Source organism: Narcine bancroftii, chromosome 14, assembly GCF_036971445.1.
Source record: "Narcine bancroftii isolate sNarBan1 chromosome 14, sNarBan1.hap1, whole genome shotgun sequence".
NCBI classification, from domain to species: Eukaryota; Metazoa; Chordata; class Chondrichthyes; order Torpediniformes; family Narcinidae; genus Narcine; species Narcine bancroftii.
Window position 1 is genome coordinate 2,478,413 of NC_091482.1, and position 21,517 is coordinate 2,499,929.

The window sequence follows — 21,517 nt, forward strand, 5'->3', positions numbered from 1 at the left end:
TGCCTCACAGCATCAGACCAAGATTCAATACAAACAACCTGTCCTGGTCCAACCACGTCACTGCTGCATCCAAGAAAGGACATGAACAACTCTCAGCTCGTCCCCAGTGTCCTCACCAACTGTTACAGAAGTGTCCTTTCTGGGTCCATCACGGCTATGCCCAAGACCTGCAGGGTTGTGAATGCAGCCCAGGCAATCGTGTAAACCAATGCTGGTCAGGCGGCGTCCGCGGAGGGAGAAACAGTGAAGGGTTCAGATCTGGCACCTGTCATCAGAATCGAAAAAATGTCTCAATCAAGGTTGTTCTTGAAATTGCACCATTCCAACAATGTAGCTCCCTCTCAGCATTGTCCCACCACCAGTACCACTCTTGCTCAGCCCCACATTTCCCAGCAGTGCAGATCCATCAGCCCCACATTCTCCACATGCCGCCACGTTTCCCTCCCACCGGTGCAGCAACATCTCCATCTCGCCAGCGAAGCCGCGTGCCCCTCCCACCAGCGCAGCGACGTGCTGATCCTGCCAGAGAAGCTGCGTGCCCCTCACGCCAGTGAAGCAACATCCCCATCCCGCCAGAGGAGTCGCGTGCCCCTCTCGCCAGTGCAGTAACATCCCCATCCTGCCAGAGGAGTCACGTGCCCCTCTCGCTAGCGCATGCACGTGATCTCCCGCCAGCGAAGCCACGTGATCTCCCACCAGCGAAGCCGCATGCCCCTCCCGCCAGCGCAGCGACGTGCTGATCGTGCCAGAGAAGCTGCGTGCCCCTCACGCCAGTGAAGCAACATCCCCATCCCGCCAGAGGAGTCGCGTGCCCCTCTCGCCAGTGCAGTAACATCCCCATCCTGCCAGAGGAGTCACGTGCCCCTCTCGCTAGCGCATGCACGTGATCTCCCGCCAGCGAAGCCACGTGATCTCCCACCAGCGAAGCCGCATGCCCCTCCCGCCAGCGCAGCGACGTGCTGATCGTGCCAGAGATGCTGCGTGCCCCTCCCGCCAGTGAAGCAACATTCCCATCCTGGCGGAGAAGTCGCGTGCCCCTCTCGCTAGCGCATGCACGTGATCTCCCGCCAGCGAAGCCACGTGCCCCTCCCGCCAGCCCAGCCACGTGATCTCCCGCCAGCGAAGCCGCGTGCCCCTCCCGCCAGTGAAGCAACATCCCCATCTTGCCAGAGAACTCACGTGCCCCTCTCGCCAGCGCATGCACGTGATCTCCCGCCAGCGAAGCCACGTGATCTCCCGCCAGCGAAGCCTCGTGCACCACCCGCCAGTGTCGCCACCAATTCCGCCCCGGCGGCGGCGCCTCTTGAGAAAGCTCCGCCTCACCTCGTCCGACCGCCCCAGAGCGGAGGCTCCATCTCCAGTGCAGGGAGTGAAGCTCAGCCGGAGGCGCCGCCGCCCCGACTCCGCACAGGTACCGAGAGCCCCGGCTCGCCCGCCGCGCTCCCCTGCCGAGCCCCGGGCTCCCTGCTGGGTCCACCCGCCCGGGCCAGGATTCCCACCGACTCCATGGGGAGGGTCGGGGTGTCCGGTCCCGCCGCCGCCGCCCGCCCACCCGTTCTTGTGGCAGCAGCGTCGGGCCATTCGGCCCATCAACTCCGCCGCGCCATTCCATCGTCCTGATTTACTGTCCAACTCTCAACGGCTCTGACAAACTCCGCGGAACCTTTATCTGTGTTAATATTTGTATTTACGCCCTGTGTAAACCCCCCCGTGTGTTTCAACCCTCCCCCCCCGTGTGTTTCAACCCTCCCCCCCCCGTGTGTTTCAACCCTCCCCCCCCCGTGTGTTTCAACCCTCCCCCCCGTGTGTTTCAACCCTCCCCCCCCGTGTGTTTCAACCCTCCCCCCCCCGTGTGTTTCAACCCTCCCCCCCGTGTGTTTCAACCCTCCCCCCCCGTGTGTTTCAACCCTCCCCCCCCCGTGTGTTTCAACCCTCCCCCCCCCGTGTGTTTCAACCCTCCCCCCCGTGTGTTTCAACCCTCCCCCCCCGTGTGTTTCAACCCTCCCCCCCCCGTGTGTTTCAACCCTCCCCCCCCCGTGTGTTTCAACCCTCCCCCCCGTGTGTTTCAACCCTCCCCCCCCGTGTGTTTCAACCCTCCCCCCCCCGTGTGTTTCAACCCTCCCCCCCCGTGTGTTTCAACCCTCCCCCCCCCGTGTGTTTCAACCCTCCCCCCCCCGTGTGTTTCAACCCTCCCCCCCGTGTGTTTCAACCCTCCCCCCCCCGTGTGTTTCAACCCTCCCCCCCCGTGTGTTTCAACCCTCCCCCCCCCCGTGTGTTTCAACCCTCCCCCCCCCCCCCGTGTGTTTCAACCCTCCCCCCCCCCCCCGTGTGTTTCAACCCTCCCCCCACCCCGTGTGTTTAAACCCTTTATACCCCCTCCCCATGCGGGGGATTAAACCCCCTCCCCGTGTGCGGTTTGCTTAATTTTAAAAATGTTACCTCCACCTTAAATATCCCCAATGACTTTTCTGTGCCAGCAAATTCCACAGATTCACCTCCCTCTGGGGAAAGAAATTCCTCCCCGTCTCTGTTCCAAAGGGACGTGTTTGTATTCTGAGGCTCTACTCTCTGGTCCCAGACAAACCCACCACAGGAAACATCCCCTCCATGTCCACTCTACACATGTCATTCCTAGTTTGACAGGTTTCATTGAGATTCTTCGCCCCCCCCCACCCCCCATTCTGCTAAACTCCAGCCAGTAAAGTCTCCGAACCTTCAAACGCGCCACATGTGTAAACCCTTTCACTCTGGGGATCATCCTCGTAAACCTCCTCTGAACCCTCTCCATTACCAACATATCCTTCCTTGGATATGGAGCTCAAAACTGCTCACAATATTCCAAGGGCCTAAAAAGCTTCAAGATCACATCTCTGCTTTTATATTCTATCCATTTTGAAATGAATGCTCATATTGTATTTGGATTTGCCTTTGTCACTGACTTTACCTGCAATGACCATCAGAGAGTCTTGCATGAGGTCTCCAAGTCCCCCTGTGCCTGATTTCTTAACTCATTGCCTGTTAAGAAAATAGTCAGCTCCTTTATTCCTTCCACCAAAGTGCATGATCCCACACTTCTCTACACTGTGCTCCTGCCATATCCTTGCTCATTCTTCTAACCCCACAGGTTCAGTGCTTCCTCAATGCTACCTGCCCCTCCTCTGATCTTTGTACTTTCCACAAACCTGGCCATTAGGCTTTCAAATCCATCATCCAGATTATTGATGTGTAACATGACAAGAAGCAGTCCCAGCACCGAGCCCTGTGGAACACCACTGGTCACTGGCAACCAACCAGAAAAGGCCCCTTTTACCCCGACTCTCTTCATCATGCCAGTATCTTTCCTGTAACACCACGAGTTCTCATCCTGTTTATCAGCCTCGTGTGTGGCACGTTGTCAAAGGCTTTTGAAAAATTCAGGTGAACCACATCTACTGACTCTCCTTGATCTGTCCTTTCTGTTGTCAACTCAAGGAATTCCAACAGGTTTGTCTGGAAAGATTTTCCCTTGAGGAAACCATGCCAACTTCAACCTATTTTACCATGCACCTCCAAGTGTCCCGAAACTTCATCCTTGCCAACCACTGAAGTCAGACTAACTGGCCTTTAATTTACTGCCTTTTGTCTCCCTGCTTTCTTAAAGATTCAAGTTTATTGTTATCTGGTTACACAAGTGGAATCGGAACTGGATGAAACAGTGTTCTCCGGTCCTCGGTACAAAGCACACAGACACACAACCAGACATAACACACATACAGACAAACAATGCAGGACAAATATTTCAAATATACAAATAAATGTTTTATCAATATTTGAATCTTGTATGTTTAGAGTGAGCAGTTCCTTTGGTTATTCACATTCTCACTGCCTGTAGGAAGAAGCTGTTCCTCAGCCTGGTGGCGCTGGCTCTGATACTCCTGTATCTCTTTCCCAACAGGAGCAGCTGAAAGACACTGAGCGGGGTGGAAGGGCTCCTCAATGATTTTGCGCTCCCTCTTCAGACAATGATACTGGCAGATCATGTTGATGGAGGGAGACTCCTCTCTGCCACTTATAGACCTGTATACTGACATTTGAAACTTTCTAGTCCTCTGGAACTACTCCAGAATCCAGTGATCCTTGAAAGATCACTGCCAAGTCTCCACAATCTCCTCAGCTCCCTCTTTCAGAACCTTTGGGCATAGACCATCTGGTCCAGTTGATTTATCCATCTTCAGATTCCCTGGCACCTTCTCCTCTAAGAGCGACAGCACCATTTTTGTCCTTTTGTCACTCTCGAATGTCAGGCACACAGCTGGCATCTTCCACAGTGAAAACCGAACCAAAATAAATGTTGAGTTCGCCCACCATTTCCTTGTCCCCCATTACCTCCCCCAGTCCTATGTTTCCCCCCCCCCCACCTCTGTTTTGCTCATTGCTCCGGAGGTTATCAGAAAGTGCACAGGACTGCAGGGAGATGAGGTGAGGGAAGGACTGATGGGGTCGCTCCCCTGATATCCGGCATAGGCATGATGGACTGAATGGTTTATACATGTGCATAAAGTTTTTAAGTTTGTTTTAATATGCCTGGCACTGTGAGAAGGGTTCTTTTGCGAGCATTTGAACAGGTCAACTCTAATATTTTCACAGCTGTGTGAAGTAAAAGAGCAAGAGCTCAATTTACAGAGTCAAGGGTAACAAAGAATTAAGATCACCTAGGAGCAAACAAGAGCAGCATGGGAGCTGTTATGGGGATCATTTAGGAGCCTAACGAGTGCAGGTGTAGAGCTTGCTGGTGCATTATTTCACACTCAAGCCTTCTCCTCAATGGGAGAAGGGAGTGTGTTCAGTGCATCAGCTGCTTTTCCAAGGCATTTAAAGGGAGTTTTTGGGATTTCCAGATTAAAAGGGCACGGGGCTTCTCCACAGAGGTGGCAAGGGTGGACAGCAATGGGTGATCTCTGGGATTTCTTTGCCCAGATGGCATATAGTGACGCTTCTCTGTATCTCCTCGTGCAGGTCGATGGATGACAACCTGAGGTTACTGCTGCAGCATGACCAGCCCGATGGAAGCAATGAAGCCCAATTCAACCCGAGGTAAGTAACCTCACCCATGTGAGTCGCTGGTGGCCAGGAATCCATTCTATTTCCTTGTTTTCAGGATAAATCAAGACCAGCATTCTTTGTCTGTCTCCATTTGTCCTGAACAGACTGCCTTGGGCTGAAATTTCAAAGGCCACTGGGTAATGAAACACTTTGGGGTCTGATTTACTGAATCGTAAGAGGGGTCTCCTGATGCCAGTTCAGTGATGTCACCACTACACTGTGTTACAAGATCAACAACGAAGAAGGCAGATCACACAGGGGTAAAGATGAACAATTACTTTATTAACAAAAAATTCACCTTCAAACTTTAATTCAAATTCCCCCCTTTTATAACAATGCCCACTGGTTACTATGCAAATTTCTATAAGAGTGTAAAACTAATAAATTCCCCAGCCTAAATATTACATATGTAATTAAAGTCTAAGTTATATTTTCAACCAGCCCACAGAAAAACTTAGACACAAAACAAACAAACACACAAGAGTCACAAAATGTCGATCTGAACTGAAGCAAAGATCATAAACTGTTTGGTAAACTGAAGCCCCCTCTTAGAGAGAGTGAGAGCACAAAATTCAAAGTTGTCTTGTGTTGTTTGCAGAGAGAGGAACCACTGGCTTGGTCCGGATCCGGAATGTTCATCCTATTTTGAAATCCCAACATTCTAAACTGTCCTCCAGACCATGACTCATGCTCTGGGCCGCCTTCCACTCCACAACACCACCCAATGGTGGTTTATCATCCAAGTCCATAAATTGTTAGATCATTTTCTGCATATGTTCAATCCGTCTCCCACTCTCTCACTCATCCACCTTCACCTTGGCTCTCTAAGGCAAACTGTCACTTTTTAACATTAAGCCACACAACACAAAGGCCAATACACAACACAGAACTCTGTAACAACTGTCAGACCTTCCACTCCCTTGCCTTGTGGCCGCAGGATCAGAAGATGCCAAGTTCAATCTCCACTCAGAGTCACAATGAGGAAACAGGCCCTTTGGCCCAACCAGCCTTTACTGACCAAAATGTCCCACTTGCCTGTGTTTGGGCCATATCCCTCTAAACCCTTCCTATCCATGTATCCATCCAATTCTTACTTAAACGTTACAACAGTCCCTGCCCCAACCTCCTCATCTTGCAGCCTATTCCACACACATCCACCATCCTCTGTGTAAAAACATTTCCCCTCAGCCTCTCAGGTTCCTGTTAAATCTCCCCTCTCCCACACCCCTGGCAACTGTTCACGATATGCGGTATACAAACGATCTGGAAGAGGGGACAGAGTGCACAGTGTTGAAGTTTGCTGATGACATTAAATTGAGTAGAAAAGCAAATTATGCAGAGGATACAGAGAATCTGGAGAGGGATATAGATGGGCTAAGTGAGTGGGCAAGGGTCTGGTTGTGCAGAGGACACAGAGTCTGGAGAGGGATATAGATGGGCTAAGTGAGTGGGCAAGGGTCTGGTAGATGGCAGGTGCACTTTGGAAGGAAGAATATTCAGAATATTATTTAAATGGCAAATGATTGCAGCGTGCTGCCACACAGGAGGACCTGGGAGTGCCTGAATCATAAAAGGTTGGTTTGTACTTGCATCAGGTTGTGAAGAAGGCAAATGGAACATTGGCCGTCATTGCCAGAGGGATTGAATTCAGGAGCATGGAGGTTCTCCTGTAACTGATCAAGGACCTGGTGAGGCCATATCTGGAGAACTGCATGCAGTTCTGGCCTCCTTACTTGAGGAAGGAGGGGGTGCAGAAGTTCACCAGGTTGATTCCAGAGATGAGGGGGTTAGCTGGATGGACAATGCCTGCTCCTATTTCTTGTGTTCTTAAGACAGCAAACAGATCTCTGCAGACATTTGTCTGGGTGCTTTTCAGTTTGATGTACAACCTGGGGGTTCAGCTGTCCTACTCCGTGGCTGATGGAAACATGGAAAACTTCAACAAACTGCTCTACATCATTCAGGTCACCAGGATGAAGCTCACCGAGCCTTGGTTTTCAGGTAGGTCCCTCTGTCTGACTTCCTCATTGTATCTCTGTGGGTCCTGGCAAGAGAAGGTTCTCAGCTTTATAAGTGAAAGCTCCCAGGGTGGGTGACTCTAGGTTTAAGATGGGGGGGGGGGAAGATTTAAGGGGGATGAGGGCTAGCTTTTTTTCACTCGTAGAGGGGTCTGTATCTGAAATGAGCTGCCAGAGGAAGCTGTAGATCAGATTCAATGATCCTCTCGGAAAATATGTGGACAGATTATGTATAGGAAGGGTTTAGAAGGATGGGGAGAAAATGCAGGCAGGTGGGACCAAGTTCAGATTTATTATCAGAGAACATACATGTGGGCGAAGCAGAGTAATCACTTAAATTTTAAATTTGGACAAAGAGCACGATAACAGCCCCTTCCAGCCACGAGCCCGTGCCACCCAATTGACCTACAACCCCCGGTACGTTTTGAAGGACGGATGAAAACCGGAGCCTCTGGAGGAAGTCCATGCAAACACAGGGAGAATGTCCAAACGGACAGTGTGGGATTTGAACCCTCATCCCAATTGCTGGCTCTGTAACAGCGTTGCGCTAACCACTACGTCGAACATGCCGCCCTATTGGTATTGCACCACTTATTGGCAGTGTAAGAAAAACTGTACTCAACATACACAAATAAAGAAATGTAAACAAGCTGACTGTGCAATACAGAGAGAGAGAGAGAAAAGATCAGCCTTGAATGCCAACTGGGTCAGCAGGAAGGATGGGCCAAAGTGCTTGCTCTGTACTGTACAACACTATTGCTCATCTCAGTAACCCTTGAAAGGAGGGGGCAGTTAGTAGGCAGCTATGTCAGTGGCCTGGGGGTCAGAGACAGACCAGAGGCAGCACTTTGCTTCTCCAAAGGGCATCAGTGAGTTGGATGGGTTCCCACCACCATCACGAGCTGATGATGAGACTCTCCCTCTCCTTAACAATTTCTTTAATCACCCTGAAGTTCTCTGCTGAGGTGGGATTTGAATGCTCGCCACTGGATCAAAGGGGCAGGCAGAATGAGGAAAGAAGGAGCAAGGGGTTCCTGAGGCATGGGTTCAGGACTCAAGGAGTAGAGTACAGTGGTGGAGGGAGAGAAAGGATTGTTTAAAGTTGCTTTCTGGTTTAGATGGTTGAGTCCCCCAAGTGATGAAAAAATTTACATGTTTTTATTCATGTGTGCTCATTTTTTTATAAAAATATAAAGAAATAAATGTATGTAATAATATTTAATCGTATGTAGTTTTTAACTGCTATTTGTATTAGTTTCAATAATTAAAGAGTACACATACCATATATACACGTATATAGTTGAATTTTGTGGTCCAATTTTTAGGGTAAAATTAGGAGGTCGACTATTGTATGATATTTGAGGCATTGGGAGCTCAGATGGGCGGGTGGTTGGGGCCAAGGCGAGAGAGAGTCCGTGGTAGGGGTGATGGGAGCTCAGATGGGCAGGTGCTCAGGACCGAGAATCTTGCAGTGGGGGTGTTGGGAGCTCAGATAGGCAGATGGTTGGGACCGAGAGTCCGCGGTGGGGGTGTCGGGAGCCCGCATTCAGGGTGTCGGGAGCCCGCATTCAGGGTGTCGGGAGCCCGCATTCAGGGTGTCGGGAGCCCGCATTCAGGGTGTCGGGAGCCCGCATTCAGGGTGTCGGGAGCCCGCATTCAGGGTGTCGGGAGCCCGCATTCAGGGTGTCGGGAGCCCGCATTCAGGGTGTCGGGAGCCCGCATTCAGGGTGTCGGGAGCCCGCATTCAGGGTGTCGGGAGCCCGCATTCAGGGTGTCGGGAGCCCGCATTCAGGGTGTCGGGAGCCCGCATTCAGGGTGTCGGGAGCCCGCATTCAGGGTGTCGGGAGCCCGCATTCAGGGTGTCGGGAGCCCGCATTCAGGGTGTCGGGAGCCCGCATTCAGGGTGTCGGGAGCCCGCATTCAGGGTGTCGGGAGCCCGCATTCAGGGTGTCGGGAGCCCGCATTCAGGGTGTCGGGAGCCCGCATTCAGGGTGTCGGGAGCCCGCATTCAGGGTGTCGGGAGCCCGCATTCAGGGTGTCGGGAGCCCGCATTCAGGGTGTCGGGAGCCCGCATTCAGGGTGTCGGGAGCCCGCATTCAGGGTGTCGGGAGCCCGCATTCAGGGTGTCGGGAGCCCGCATTCAGGGTGTCGGGAGCCCGCATTCAGGGTGTCGGGAGCCCGCATTCAGGGTGTCGGGAGCCCGCATTCAGGGTGTCGGGAGCCCGCATTCAGGGTGTCGGGAGCCCGCATTCAGGGTGTCGGGAGCCCGCATTCAGGGTGTCGGGAGCCCGCATTCAGGGTGTCGGGAGCCCGCATTCAGGGTGTCGGGAGCCCGCATTCAGGGTGTCGGGAGCCCGCATTCAGGGTGTCGGGAGCCCGCATTCAGGGTGTCGGGAGCCCGCATTCAGGGTGTCGGGAGCCCGCATTCAGGGTGTCGGGAGCCCGCATTCAGGGTGTCGGGAGCCCGCATTCAGGGTGTCGGGAGCCCGCATTCAGGGTGTCGGGAGCCCGCATTCAGGGTGTCGGGAGCCCGCATTCAGGGTGTCGGGAGCCCGCATTCAGGGTGTCGGGAGCCCGCATTCAGGGTGTCGGGAGCCCGCATTCAGGGTGTCGGGAGCCCGCATTCAGGGTGTCGGGAGCCCGCATTCAGGGTGTCGGGAGCCCGCATTCAGGGTGTCGGGAGCCCGCATTCAGGGTGTCGGGAGCCCGCATTCAGGGTGTCGGGAGCCCGCATTCAGGGTGTCGGGAGCCCGCATTCAGGGTGTCGGGAGCCCGCATTCAGGGTGTCGGGAGCCCGCATTCAGGGTGTCGGGAGCCCGCATTCAGGGTGTCGGGAGCCCGCATTCAGGGTGTCGGGAGCCCGCATTCAGGGTGTCGGGAGCCCGCATTCAGGGTGTCGGGAGCCCGCATTCAGGGTGTCGGGAGCCCGCATTCAGGGTGTCGGGAGCCCGCATTCAGGGTGTCGGGAGCCCGCATTCAGGGTGTCGGGAGCCCGCATTCAGGGTGTCGGGAGCCCGCATTCAGGGTGTCGGGAGCCCGCATTCAGGGTGTCGGGAGCCCGCATTCAGGGTGTCGGGAGCCCGCATTCAGGGTGTCGGGAGCCCGCATTCAGGGTGTCGGGAGCCCGCATTCAGGGTGTCGGGAGCCCGCATTCAGGGTGTCGGGAGCCCGCATTCAGGGTGTCGGGAGCCCGCATTCAGGGTGTCGGGAGCCCGCATTCAGGGTGTCGGGAGCCCGCATTCAGGGTGTCGGGAGCCCGCATTCAGGGTGTCGGGAGCCCGCATTCAGGGTGTCGGGAGCCCGCATTCAGGGTGTCGGGAGCCCGCATTCAGGGTGTCGGGAGCCCGCATTCAGGGTGTCGGGAGCCCGCATTCAGGGTGTCGGGAGCCCGCATTCAGGGTGTCGGGAGCCCGCATTCAGGGTGTCGGGAGCCCGCATTCAGGGTGTCGGGAGCCCGCATTCAGGGTGTCGGGAGCCCGCATTCAGGGTGTCGGGAGCCCGCATTCAGGGTGTCGGGAGCCCGCATTCAGGGTGTCGGGAGCCCGCATTCAGGGTGTCGGGAGCCCGCATTCAGGGTGTCGGGAGCCCGCATTCAGGGTGTCGGGAGCCCGCATTCAGGGTGTCGGGAGCCCGCATTCAGGGTGTCGGGAGCCCGCATTCAGGGTGTCGGGAGCCCGCATTCAGGGTGTCGGGAGCCCGCATTCAGGGTGTCGGGAGCCCGCATTCAGGGTGTCGGGAGCCCGCATTCAGGGTGTCGGGAGCCCGCATTCAGGGTGTCGGGAGCCCGCATTCAGGGTGTCGGGAGCCCGCATTCAGGGTGTCGGGAGCCCGCATTCAGGGTGTCGGGAGCCCGCATTCAGGGTGTCGGGAGCCCGCATTCAGGGTGTCGGGAGCCCGCATTCAGGGTGTCGGGAGCCCGCATTCAGGGTGTCGGGAGCCCGCATTCAGGGTGTCGGGAGCCCGCATTCAGGGTGTCGGGAGCCCGCATTCAGGGTGTCGGGAGCCCGCATTCAGGGTGTCGGGAGCCCGCATTCAGGGTGTCGGGAGCCCGCATTCAGGGTGTCGGGAGCCCGCATTCAGGGTGTCGGGAGCCCGCATTCAGGGTGTCGGGAGCCCGCATTCAGGGTGTCGGGAGCCCGCATTCAGGGTGTCGGGAGCCCGCATTCAGGGTGTCGGGAGCCCGCATTCAGGGTGTCGGGAGCCCGCATTCAGGGTGTCGGGAGCCCGCATTCAGGGTGTCGGGAGCCCAGATGGGCGGGACCAGATGGTGAATCCGTGTTTGAGGTGTTCGGAGCTTGGATGGGCAGGTGGGGCAGTGGCAGAAGTCCCCAACTGAGACATCGGGAGCTCTGGCACATCACGTGCCAAGGAGCTCCATGTGCCTCACGAGCCGTGGTTTGACCACCCCTGGTATAAATGAAGAGAAAGAGGTGAGATTGAGGGCGGCACATTCATGTGGCAGGGAGTGCTGCTCCCTTCCAGCACCGGAGACCTGCGTTCAGTCCTGATCTCGGTGATTTGCAAGTGGAGTTTGTACCTTCTCCCCGTGAGCGTGGTGGCTTCCCCCAGGGGCTCCGGTTTACTCACTCGTCCAAAGACAGACATGGGGAGATTGTCCTGGGAGGGAGAATCTGGAGCAAAGGGATCGAGAAAGAGTTTCTGATGGGCTGAAGCACCTGCTTCTGTGCCAGGGCAGGGAGAGCAGGAGGGAAGAGGTGCTTCACGGAGGAATGGCGAGGTATTGAGTAAAGGAAGTGTGGTGTCAGGGAGAAGTGAAGTCAGGAAGTGGATATGATAAAGGGGAGGCAGGAATCTATCTCCACTGGCCCAAACACTGCTGTTGTTTTATAGAACTGAAGACAGGGAAGACCTGCCTGATGAAAGCCTTACTGAACCTCAACGACAATACAAAGGAAATCGTGAGGGAGCTGATTGCGACAGCAGAGAACAATGATTGTTTAAACCAACTGATTAATGCTGAGTACATTGACAAAGATTACAAAGGTGCGTGGTCACACAGGAGACGGTAGATGTTGGAATCAGGAGCCACAATCTGCTGGAGGAACTCAGCAGGTCGAGCAGCATCTGTAGAGAAGAATATTTCAGGGCAAGGAATTCTGGCCAAAAATATTGACCATTCTACTCCTGAAGATGGTGCTTGACCCATTGAAGTCCTCCAGCAGAGTGTGTGTTCCACCACGCCTGGAGTTATGTGCAGATGGAACACAGATGTACAGCAGCAGAGAGGGGCACTGGGCTTCTGGACCCATGTTCTTCCTCTGCCTCCAAACCTGCCGAGGATGTACTCAGCAAAGCAAAACTACAGACGTTGAAAAGCAGAAATAGAAGCAGAGATTACTGGAAATACTCAGATGACTGGGGAGCCCACTGTGCTGAGGGGATTATCCCTCTCGGACGAGGGTTACCAAATGTGCCTTTCAGGCGCCTCCTACACATTCGCGTGTCCTTCCCATAGCCGCATTTTGCCAAAATATGTGGCTTTACAAGCTGGCCATTTGGCCACCTGAAAGTGCCTAGTGTGTTTCAGAGAAAGAGAGATAGAGAGAGTGTGCTTCGGAGAGGGTGAGCGTGCTTCGGCGAGGGTGAGCGTGCTTCGGCGAGGGTGAGCGTGCTTCGGCGAGGGTGAGCGTGCTTCGGCGAGGGTGAGCGTGCTTCGGCGAGGGTGAGCGTGCTTCGGCGAGGGTGAGCGTGCTTCGGCGAGGGTGAGCGTGCTTCGGCGAGGGTGAGCGTGCTTCGGCGAGGGTGAGCGTGCTTCGGCGAGGGTGAGCGTGCTTCGGCGAGGGTGAGCGTGCTTCGGCGAGGGTGAGCGTGCTTCGGCGAGGGTGAGCGTGCTTCGGCGAGGGTGAGCGTGCTTCGGCGAGGGTGAGCGTGCTTCGGCGAGGGTGAGCGTGCTTCGGCGAGGGTGAGCGTGCTTCGGCGAGGGTGAGCGTGCTTCGGCGAGGGTGAGCGTGCTTCGGCGAGGGTGAGCGTGCTTCGGCGAGGGTGAGCGTGCTTCGGCGAGGGTGAGCCTGCTTCGGCGAGGGTGAGCCTGCTTCGGCGAGGGTGAGCCTGCTTCGGCGAGGGTGAGCCTGCTTCGGCGAGGGTGAGCCTGCTTCGGCGAGGGTGAGCCTGCTTCGGCGAGGGTGAGCCTGCTTCGGCGAGGGTGAGCCTGCTTCGGCGAGGGTGAGCCTGCTTCGGCGAGGGTGAGCCTGCTTCGGCGAGGGTGAGCCTGCTTCGGCGAGGGTGAGCCTGCTTCGGCGAGGGTGAGCCTGCTTCGGCGAGGGTGAGCCTGCTTCGGCGAGGGTGAGCCTGCTTCGGCGAGGGTGAGCCTGCTTCGGCGAGGGTGAGCCTGCTTCGGCGAGGGTGAGCCTGCTTCGGCGAGGGTGAGCCTGCTTCGGCGAGGGTGAGCCTGCTTCGGCGAGGGTGAGCCTGCTTCGGCGAGGGTGAGCCTGCTTCGGCGAGGGTGAGCCTGCTTCGGCGAGGGTGAGCCTGCTTCGGCGAGGGTGAGCCTGCTTCGGCGAGGGTGAGCCTGCTTCGGCGAGGGTGAGCCTGCTTCGGCGAGGGTGAGCCTGCTTCGGCGAGGGTGAGCCTGCTTCGGCGAGGGTGAGCCTGCTTCGGCGAGGGTGAGCCTGCTTCGGCGAGGGTGAGCCTGCTTCGGCGAGGGTGAGCCTGCTTCGGCGAGGGTGAGCCTGCTTCGGCGAGGGTGAGCCTGCTTCGGCGAGGGTGAGCCTGCTTCGGCGAGGGTGAGCCTGCTTCGGCGAGGGTGAGCCTGCTTCGGCGAGGGTGAGCCTGCTTCGGCGAGGGTGAGCCTGCTTCGGCGAGGGTGAGCCTGCTTCGGCGAGGGTGAGCCTGCTTCGGCGAGGGTGAGCCTGCTTCGGCGAGGGTGAGCCTGCTTCGGCGAGGGTGAGCCTGCTTCGGCGAGGGTGAGCCTGCTTCGGCGAGGGTGAGCCTGCTTCGGCGAGGGTGAGCCTGCTTCGGCGAGGGTGAGCCTGCTTCGGCGAGGGTGAGCCTGCTTCGGCGAGGGTGAGCCTGCTTCGGCGAGGGTGAGCCTGCTTCGGCGAGGGTGAGCCTGCTTCGGCGAGGGTGAGCCTGCTTCGGCGAGGGTGAGCCTGCTTCGGCGAGGGTGAGCCTGCTTCGGCGAGGGTGAGCCTGCTTCGGCGAGGGTGAGCCTGCTTCGGCGAGGGTGAGCCTGCTTCGGCGAGGGTGAGCCTGCTTCGGCGAGGGTGAGCCTGCTTCGGCGAGGGTGAGCCTGCTTCGGCGAGGGTGAGCCTGCTTCGGCGAGGGTGAGCCTGCTTCGGCGAGGGTGAGCCTGCTTCGGCGAGGGTGAGCCTGCTTCGGCGAGGGTGAGCCTGCTTCGGCGAGGGTGAGCCTGCTTCGGCGAGGGTGAGCCTGCTTCGGCGAGGGTGAGCCTGCTTCGGCGAGGGTGAGCCTGCTTCGGCGAGGGTGAGCCTGCTTCGGCGAGGGTGAGCCTGCTTCGGCGAGGGTGAGCCTGCTTCGGCGAGGGTGAGCCTGCTTCGGCGAGGGTGAGCCTGCTTCGGCGAGGGTGAGCCTGCTTCGGCGAGGGTGAGCCTGCTTCGGCGAGGGTGAGCCTGCTTCGGCGAGGGTGAGCCTGCTTCGGCGAGGGTGAGCCTGCTTCGGCGAGGGTGAGCCTGCTTCGGCGAGGGTGAGCCTGCTTCGGCGAGGGTGAGCCTGCTTCGGCGAGGGTGAGCCTGCTTCGGCGAGGGTGAGCCTGCTTCGGCGAGGGTGAGCCTGCTTCGGCGAGGGTGAGCCTGCTTCGGCGAGGGTGAGCCTGCTTCGGCGAGGGTGAGCCTGCTTCGGCGAGGGTGAGCCTGCTTCGGCGAGGGTGAGCCTGCTTCGGCGAGGGTGAGCCTGCTTCGGCGAGGGTGAGCCTGCTTCGGCGAGGGTGAGCCTGCTTCGGCGAGGGTGAGCCTGCTTCGGCGAGGGTGAGCCTGCTTCGGCGAGGGTGAGCCTGCTTCGGCGAGGGTGAGCCTGCTTCGGCGAGGGTGAGCCTGCTTCGGCGAGGGTGAGCCTGCTTCGGCGAGGGTGAGCCTGCTTCGGCGAGGGTGAGCCTGCTTCGGCGAGGGTGAGCCTGCTTCGGCGAGGGTGAGCCTGCTTCGGCGAGGGTGAGCCTGCTTCGGCGAGGGTGAGCCTGCTTCGGCGAGGGTGAGCCTGCTTCGGCGAGGGTGAGCCTGCTTCGGCGAGGGTGAGCCTGCTTCGGCGAGGGTGAGCCTGCTTCGGCGAGGGTGAGCCTGCTTCGGCGAGGGTGAGCCTGCTTCGGCGAGGGTGAGCCTGCTTCGGCGAGGGTGAGCCTGCTTCGGCGAGGGTGAGCCTGCTTCGGCGAGGGTGAGCCTGCTTCGGCGAGGGTGAGCCTGCTTCGGCGAGGGTGAGCCTGCTTCGGCGAGGGTGAGCCTGCTTCGGCGAGGGTGAGCCTGCTTCGGCGAGGGTGAGCCTGCTTCGGCGAGGGTGAGCCTGCTTCGGCGAGGGTGAGCCTGCTTCGGCGAGGGTGAGCCTGCTTCGGCGAGGGTGAGCCTGCTTCGGCGAGGGTGAGCCTGCTTCGGCGAGGGTGAGCCTGCTTCGGCGAGGGTGAGCCTGCTTCGGCGAGGGTGAGCCTGCTTCGGCGAGGGTGAGCCTGCTTCGGCGAGGGTGAGCCTGCTTCGGCGAGGGTGAGCCTGCTTCGGCGAGGGTGAGCCTGCTTCGGCGAGGGTGAGCCTGCTTCGGCGAGGGTGAGCCTGCTTCGGCGAGGGTGAGCCTGCTTCGGCGAGGGTGAGCCTGCTTCGGCGAGGGTGAGCCTGCTTCGGCGAGGGTGAGCCTGCTTCGGCGAGGGTGAGCCTGCTTCGGCGAGGGTGAGCCTGCTTCGGCGAGGGTGAGCCTGCTTCGGCGAGGGTGAGCCTGCTTCGGCGAGGGTGAGCCTGCTTCGGCGAGGGTGAGCCTGCTTCGGCGAGGGTGAGCCTGCTTCGGCGAGGGTGAGCCTGCTTCGGCGAGGGTGAGCCTGCTTCGGCGAGGGTGAGCCTGCTTCGGCGAGGGTGAGCCTGCTTCGGCGAGGGTGAGCCTGCTTCGGCGAGGGTGAGCCTGCTTCGGCGAGGGTGAGCCTGCTTCGGCGAGGGTGAGCCTGCTTCGGCGAGGGTGAGCCTGCTTCGGCGAGGGTGAGCCTGCTTCGGCGAGGGTGAGCCTGCTTCGGCGAGGGTGAGCCTGCTTCGGCGAGGGTGAGCCTGCTTCGGCGAGGGTGAGCCTGCTTCGGCGAGGGTGAGCCTGCTTCGGCGAGGGTGAGCCTGCTTCGGCGAGGGTGAGCCTGCTTCGGCGAGGGTGAGCCTGCTTCGGCGAGGGTGAGCCTGCTTCGGCGAGGGTGAGCCTGCTTCGGCGAGGGTGAGCCTGCTTCGGCGAGGGTGAGCCTGCTTCGGCGAGGGTGAGCCTGCTTCGGCGAGGGTGAGCCTGCTTCGGCGAGGGTGAGCCTGCTTCGGCGAGGGTGAGCCTGCTTCGGCGAGGGTGAGCCTGCTTCGGCGAGGGTGAGCCTGCTTCGGCGAGGGTGAGCCTGCTTCGGCGAGGGTGAGCCTGCTTCGGCGAGGGTGAGCCTGCTTCGGCGAGGGTGAGCCTGCTTCGGCGAGGGTGAGCCTGCTTCGGCGAGGGTGAGCCTGCTTCGGCGAGGGTGAGCCTGCTTCGGCGAGGGTGAGCCTGCTTCGGCGAGGGTGAGCCTGCTTCGGCGAGGGTGAGCCTGCTTCGGCGAGGGTGAGCCTGCTTCGGCGAGGGTGAGCCTGCTTCGGCGAGGGTGAGCCTGCTTCGGCGAGGGTGAGCCTGCTTCGGCGAGGGTGAGCCTGCTTCGGCGAGGGTGAGCCTGCTTCGGCGAGGGTGAGCCTGCTTCGGCGAGGGTGAGCCTGCTTCGGCGAGGGTGAGCCTGCTTCGGCGAGGGTGAGCCTGCTTCGGCGAGGGTGAGCCTGCTTCGGCGAGGGTGAGCCTGCTTCGGCGAGGGTGAGCCTGCTTCGGCGAGGGTGAGCCTGCTTCGGCGAGGGTGAGCCTGCTTCGGCGAGGGTGAGCCTGCTTCGGCGAGGGTGAGCCTGCTTCGGCGAGGGTGAGCCTGCTTCGGCGAGGGTGAGCCTGCTTCGGCGAGGGTGAGCCTGCTTCGGCGAGGGTGAGCCTGCTTCGGCGAGGGTGAGCCTGCTTCGGCGAGGGTGAGCCTGCTTCGGCGAGGGTGAGCCTGCTTCGGCGAGGGTGAGCCTGCTTCGGCGAGGGTGAGCCTGCTTCGGCGAGGGTGAGCCTGCTTCGGCGAGGGTGAGCCTGCTTCGGCGAGGGTGAGCCTGCTTCGGCGAGGGTGAGCCTGCTTCGGCGAGGGTGAGCCTGCTTCGGCGAGGGTGAGCCTGCTTCGGCGAGGGTGAGCCTGCTTCGGCGAGGGTGAGCCTGCTTCGGCGAGGGTGAGCCTGCTTCGGCGAGGGTGAGCCTGCTTCGGCGAGGGTGAGCCTGCTTCGGCGAGGGTGAGCCTGCTTCGGCGAGGGTGAGCCTGCTTCGGCGAGGGTGAGCCTGCTTCGGCGAGGGTGTGAAAATAAGATTGCTGCAGACAATGAAGCTGGGAAATGTCAGAAGTGAAACAATTTGGAGGTGTGGTAGAAGCTCAGAGAGATTAGGAAGGTCTGTGACCGGGTGGGAAGTTTGGGTGGGGATTGAAGCAGGGGGTGATGCTGTGTCCAAGAGGTTTGCTGATTTGACTAACAAGATCCAAACTATCAGAAGCAGAAAGACGCGATTGGACCTCTGATGTGAGAAGGGAATGGGAATTCTGGAATTTCTGATCCACCTGGATGAACCCTTACCCTATTGAGATGTAATCCCCTCTAACTGTGGACATGACACTGACTGCCACTCCATTCTACTGTTTCCCCTTCCTCGCTCTGACCGCCCCACCACCCCAAGCTGGCAGATCTCCACTCACTCAGGACCAACCCTGACATCACCATCAATCCCACTGATAAACAGGGTGCTGTTATCTCTTGCCAGCTGACCCTGGACTCAAATGGATTGTGCCAGCCTCTGTCCTGCGCCATGACCCTATCCAAGTGACGGATATCAAACCACAAGGACCTCTGTGGCCCTTGGGCTGGTAGCCCAGGTCTACTTCCAGCCACACCGCCAGCTGCGCTACCTGGCCCACATACGCTCTCTCGCACTGCACACCGCGCTGAATGTTGGGATCTCGTCCAGGTCCCTCCACCCATCTCTCACCTCTCTTCTGTTACATGGACTTCCCACAGTTCCACAGAGCGATTGCTGGTTTCCTCACCTCTTCCTTTCACAAGTTCTCCTCAGCTTCCCGATTCCTTCCCAGCGACAAGGTTAGTGACAAGTATCCATCACAGGCACTGAGACTCTCACACAAGCCACTGAACCCCACCTCGCAATCCGCCCCCACCCCACCGCATTTCACTTCACTTCACCGCCTCCACTGCACCGCACCTCGCCACCCCCACCACCCCATTGCACCTCACCACCCACTACCCCTCTTCCTACCTGCTTGCAGGACCATTATGTCCTCCTATTTTCCCATCCCTGTCATCTGGAGCTTCTGAAATGTCTGCTTCCTTGAGGTGGTTTCTCTCTCCCGCATTGTACCTGCCTCACGTGCTCCCACCCACTCCCCTCCCACCCTGAACTCAGGGTAGGACCCTGCTCACCCCTCACCCACTAGTTCATACACTCCACAAGCTGCATTGGTACCACCACCAATGAGATTTGATTACCAGATGCCTCCTCCCCTGCCTTTCTGTCTCCAGGCCCCTTCATTAGTCAACAGTCCCTTTGGCCCACCAGTCTGTGCTAACCCTGAACCACCCATTCACCCTGATCCTAATTCATTCCGCCCCCATGTTCCTATCACCTCTCCAAAGGTTCTCCTCCCACCCACACCCCAGGGGGAAAGTTCCAATGGCCAATCTACCTTTTGCGTGCCTGGGATGGGAGAGGAAATCAGAGCATCTGGGTGGAGGAGGTAGGAAACGTGTGACTCCACACAGGCAGCACAGGAGGTGAGGACTAAAGCCGAGTGTCTGAGAAATATTTTTGGCACTCCCCTTTCTCTGCCCTCTGCAGGAGATGCCACCATTCCCTCTCATGTCTTCCCTCCCTCTTCAACACCCAGTGGGACTTGACTGTGACTATCCCGACCTAGGAAGTCAATTAAGGATGATTAAAACAGTGGTTTTCAAACTTTTTCTTTCCACTCACGTACCATCTTGAGAAACTCAGGCCCAATTTCAACATACAAAAGACATTTGGACAGATGTATGGACAGTAAGGGTTTAAAACAGGGGTCACCAAAGTGGTTGATAACAACCCCTAGGGGTTGATGGGAACAATCCAGGGATCGATAAATGCTCAGGGGTCGAAGGTGGGGGAGGTTTGATAAACAGGTGAACTTTTGAAAATAGCACCTCTCGTGAGAGCGGGCCTTGGGGGCCGCCATGTTGCATTTGTCTTTGCCTATTAATAATCACAGAGCACCAATGGCCTAGGGATTGCCCTAGGAATGTGGGTGGAAAGAAAAAGCTTGAGAACCACTGTTCTAGAATCATCTACCCTGTGGAAAATGCCTGTGAGCATGCAGTTTAGCTCTGATCCTTGTGGTTTTATACACCTCCATGAACTCTCCCCAGACCCTCCTACACTCTGGCCTCTCTCTGTAACTCAAGATCTCTAGTCCCTGTAATGTCCTGGTGAATCTCCTCTGTACCCCTTCCTGCACCAGAACTTCACACAGCGTGGTCTCACCAATACTTTAAGCCCCCAACCTCTGTACTCACTACCCCTCCCAATGCAGTGTGCCAAATGCCTTCTTCACAGCACCCTTCCCCCCCCCCCCCCCACCCCATCCACCTGAGACACTACTTTCGGGTAACGATGAACCTCTACACTTTGGGAGAGAGGGGGGTCCTCTGTTCTACAACACTCTCTAGGGCCCCTCCATTCCTCTCCATGAGTAACAAAACCTCATATTCCGTCTGGGCACCCTCCAATCAGATGACATTAATATCGATTCTTCAGTTTCTGTTAAAACAACCCCACTCTACCACCTTCCCCTGTCTCCTCTCCCCCAGCTCTCTTTCTTCCCCCCCCACCCCTCAATTCTCACCTCCCCTCTAATCACATCCAATTACACCCTTTGTTGGTCTGGACTCCTCCCCAGGCCATTCTCCATTCTTGTGCCTTCCTGTTCTTTGCTTGTACCTTGAAGAAGGGCTCAGGCCCAACATGTCAGTAATATATCTTTACCTCCTATGGATGCTGAGAGACCTGCTGAGTTCCTCCAGCATTTATCTGTATTTTTACCATGAGTAAAAATCTGCTCGCCTCAAGTAAAGGGGAAGGAGAGTAGGGAGGATTGTGGTGGGAGCTTTTAGCAGGGGAAGGGAAGGGTGGTTTGAACTGGGAGGTGCAGTCAGGTGGAGGGAGAGGCTGACTTGGTTTACAGCCAGGAAGCTGAAGGTTGGGTTTTTGGGGACTGATGTTCCTGAGGTGCAATCAAAAACTTGGAGTGGAAAAGTTTGCTTCTCTTTTCTCCTGGAGGTCAAACCGCCCTGCACATCGCCATCGAGAGGCGCTGCCAGGACATCGTGTGCCTCCTGCTGGAAAAGGGGGCTGACGTCAATGTCAGGGCCACTGGCCAGTTCTTCAAAATGAGCAGAAAGCGACGGGGCTTTTATTTTGGTGAGTTCCCCCTCATCGCTACTTCAGCGTTATCACTGGCCCTGCGGTCGGGGTGTAACTGGTGAAGCCAGCCTTCGTTGCCCACCCCTGTCTCCCCTGAGAAGGTGATGGCATTCCTCTAGTGAAGGTGAGGGTTCTGGGGTTCAGACACAACCAAGGAGAAAACACAAAAGTCCGCAGACACTGCGATTGATGTAAAAACAATGCAGGAGAAACTCAGCAGATCAGACAGCGAACTTTATAAGATAAAGATTAAGTTACATAACCAACGTTTCGGGCTTGAGCCTTTCATCGAGGTATGGAAAAATGTCAACAGTCGCCCAAACTCCAGTGATCCTCTCTGCCACATTTATGGTCCTGTGGATTGACCTCCCATCCATTTCTCTGCAGCAACCGTACCACACTGTGATCAGCCAGCCAGGACACTCTCAATAGAGCTCTTGTTGAAGGTTGACATAATGTTAGCCGGTCGCCTTGCCCACTTCAATCTTCTCAGGAAGTGCAGTCACTGTTGCTCCTTCCTGACAAGTGAGGAGATGTTGAGTGTCCACGATAGGTCACTGGTTAAGTGAACTCCAAGGAACTTGGTGCTCTCCACTCTCCCAGGACAAGGAGCCAGGGAGTACTCCCTTTATCCTGGTGCGGGGGAAGCAGTTGGAAGTTCTTGTTCAGTTGATGGGTGAATGAAAGGTGGGACCTATGTGGGGGTGGGAGCTGATCTCTGGGTTCAG

General features: G+C 57.5%; 1 protein-coding gene across 4 annotated transcripts in view; it reads left to right on the forward strand.

Annotated features, from left to right (window-relative positions):
* Positions 1 to 1,077: 1,077 nt before the first annotated feature.
* Positions 1,078 to 21,517, forward strand: part of LOC138749806 (transient receptor potential cation channel subfamily V member 3-like) — a 54,046-nt gene continuing 33,606 nt past the window's right edge. Inside the window, exons 1-5 of one of the 4 annotated variants that reach the window (XM_069911687.1) lie at positions 1,078 to 1,411; positions 4,996 to 5,073; positions 6,959 to 7,083; positions 11,952 to 12,104; positions 20,646 to 20,786. In XM_069911687.1, the coding sequence (XP_069767788.1) occupies positions 5,000 to 5,073; positions 6,959 to 7,083; positions 11,952 to 12,104; positions 20,646 to 20,786 (493 nt within the window). In that variant the 5' untranslated portion in view covers positions 1,078 to 1,411; positions 4,996 to 4,999. Of the gene's footprint in view, positions 1,412 to 3,652; positions 3,712 to 4,995; positions 5,074 to 6,958; positions 7,084 to 11,951; positions 12,105 to 20,645; positions 20,787 to 21,517 lie in introns of those variants that run through there. The other 3 variants (XR_011348873.1, XM_069911685.1, XM_069911686.1) reach the window with 3 other exon arrangements.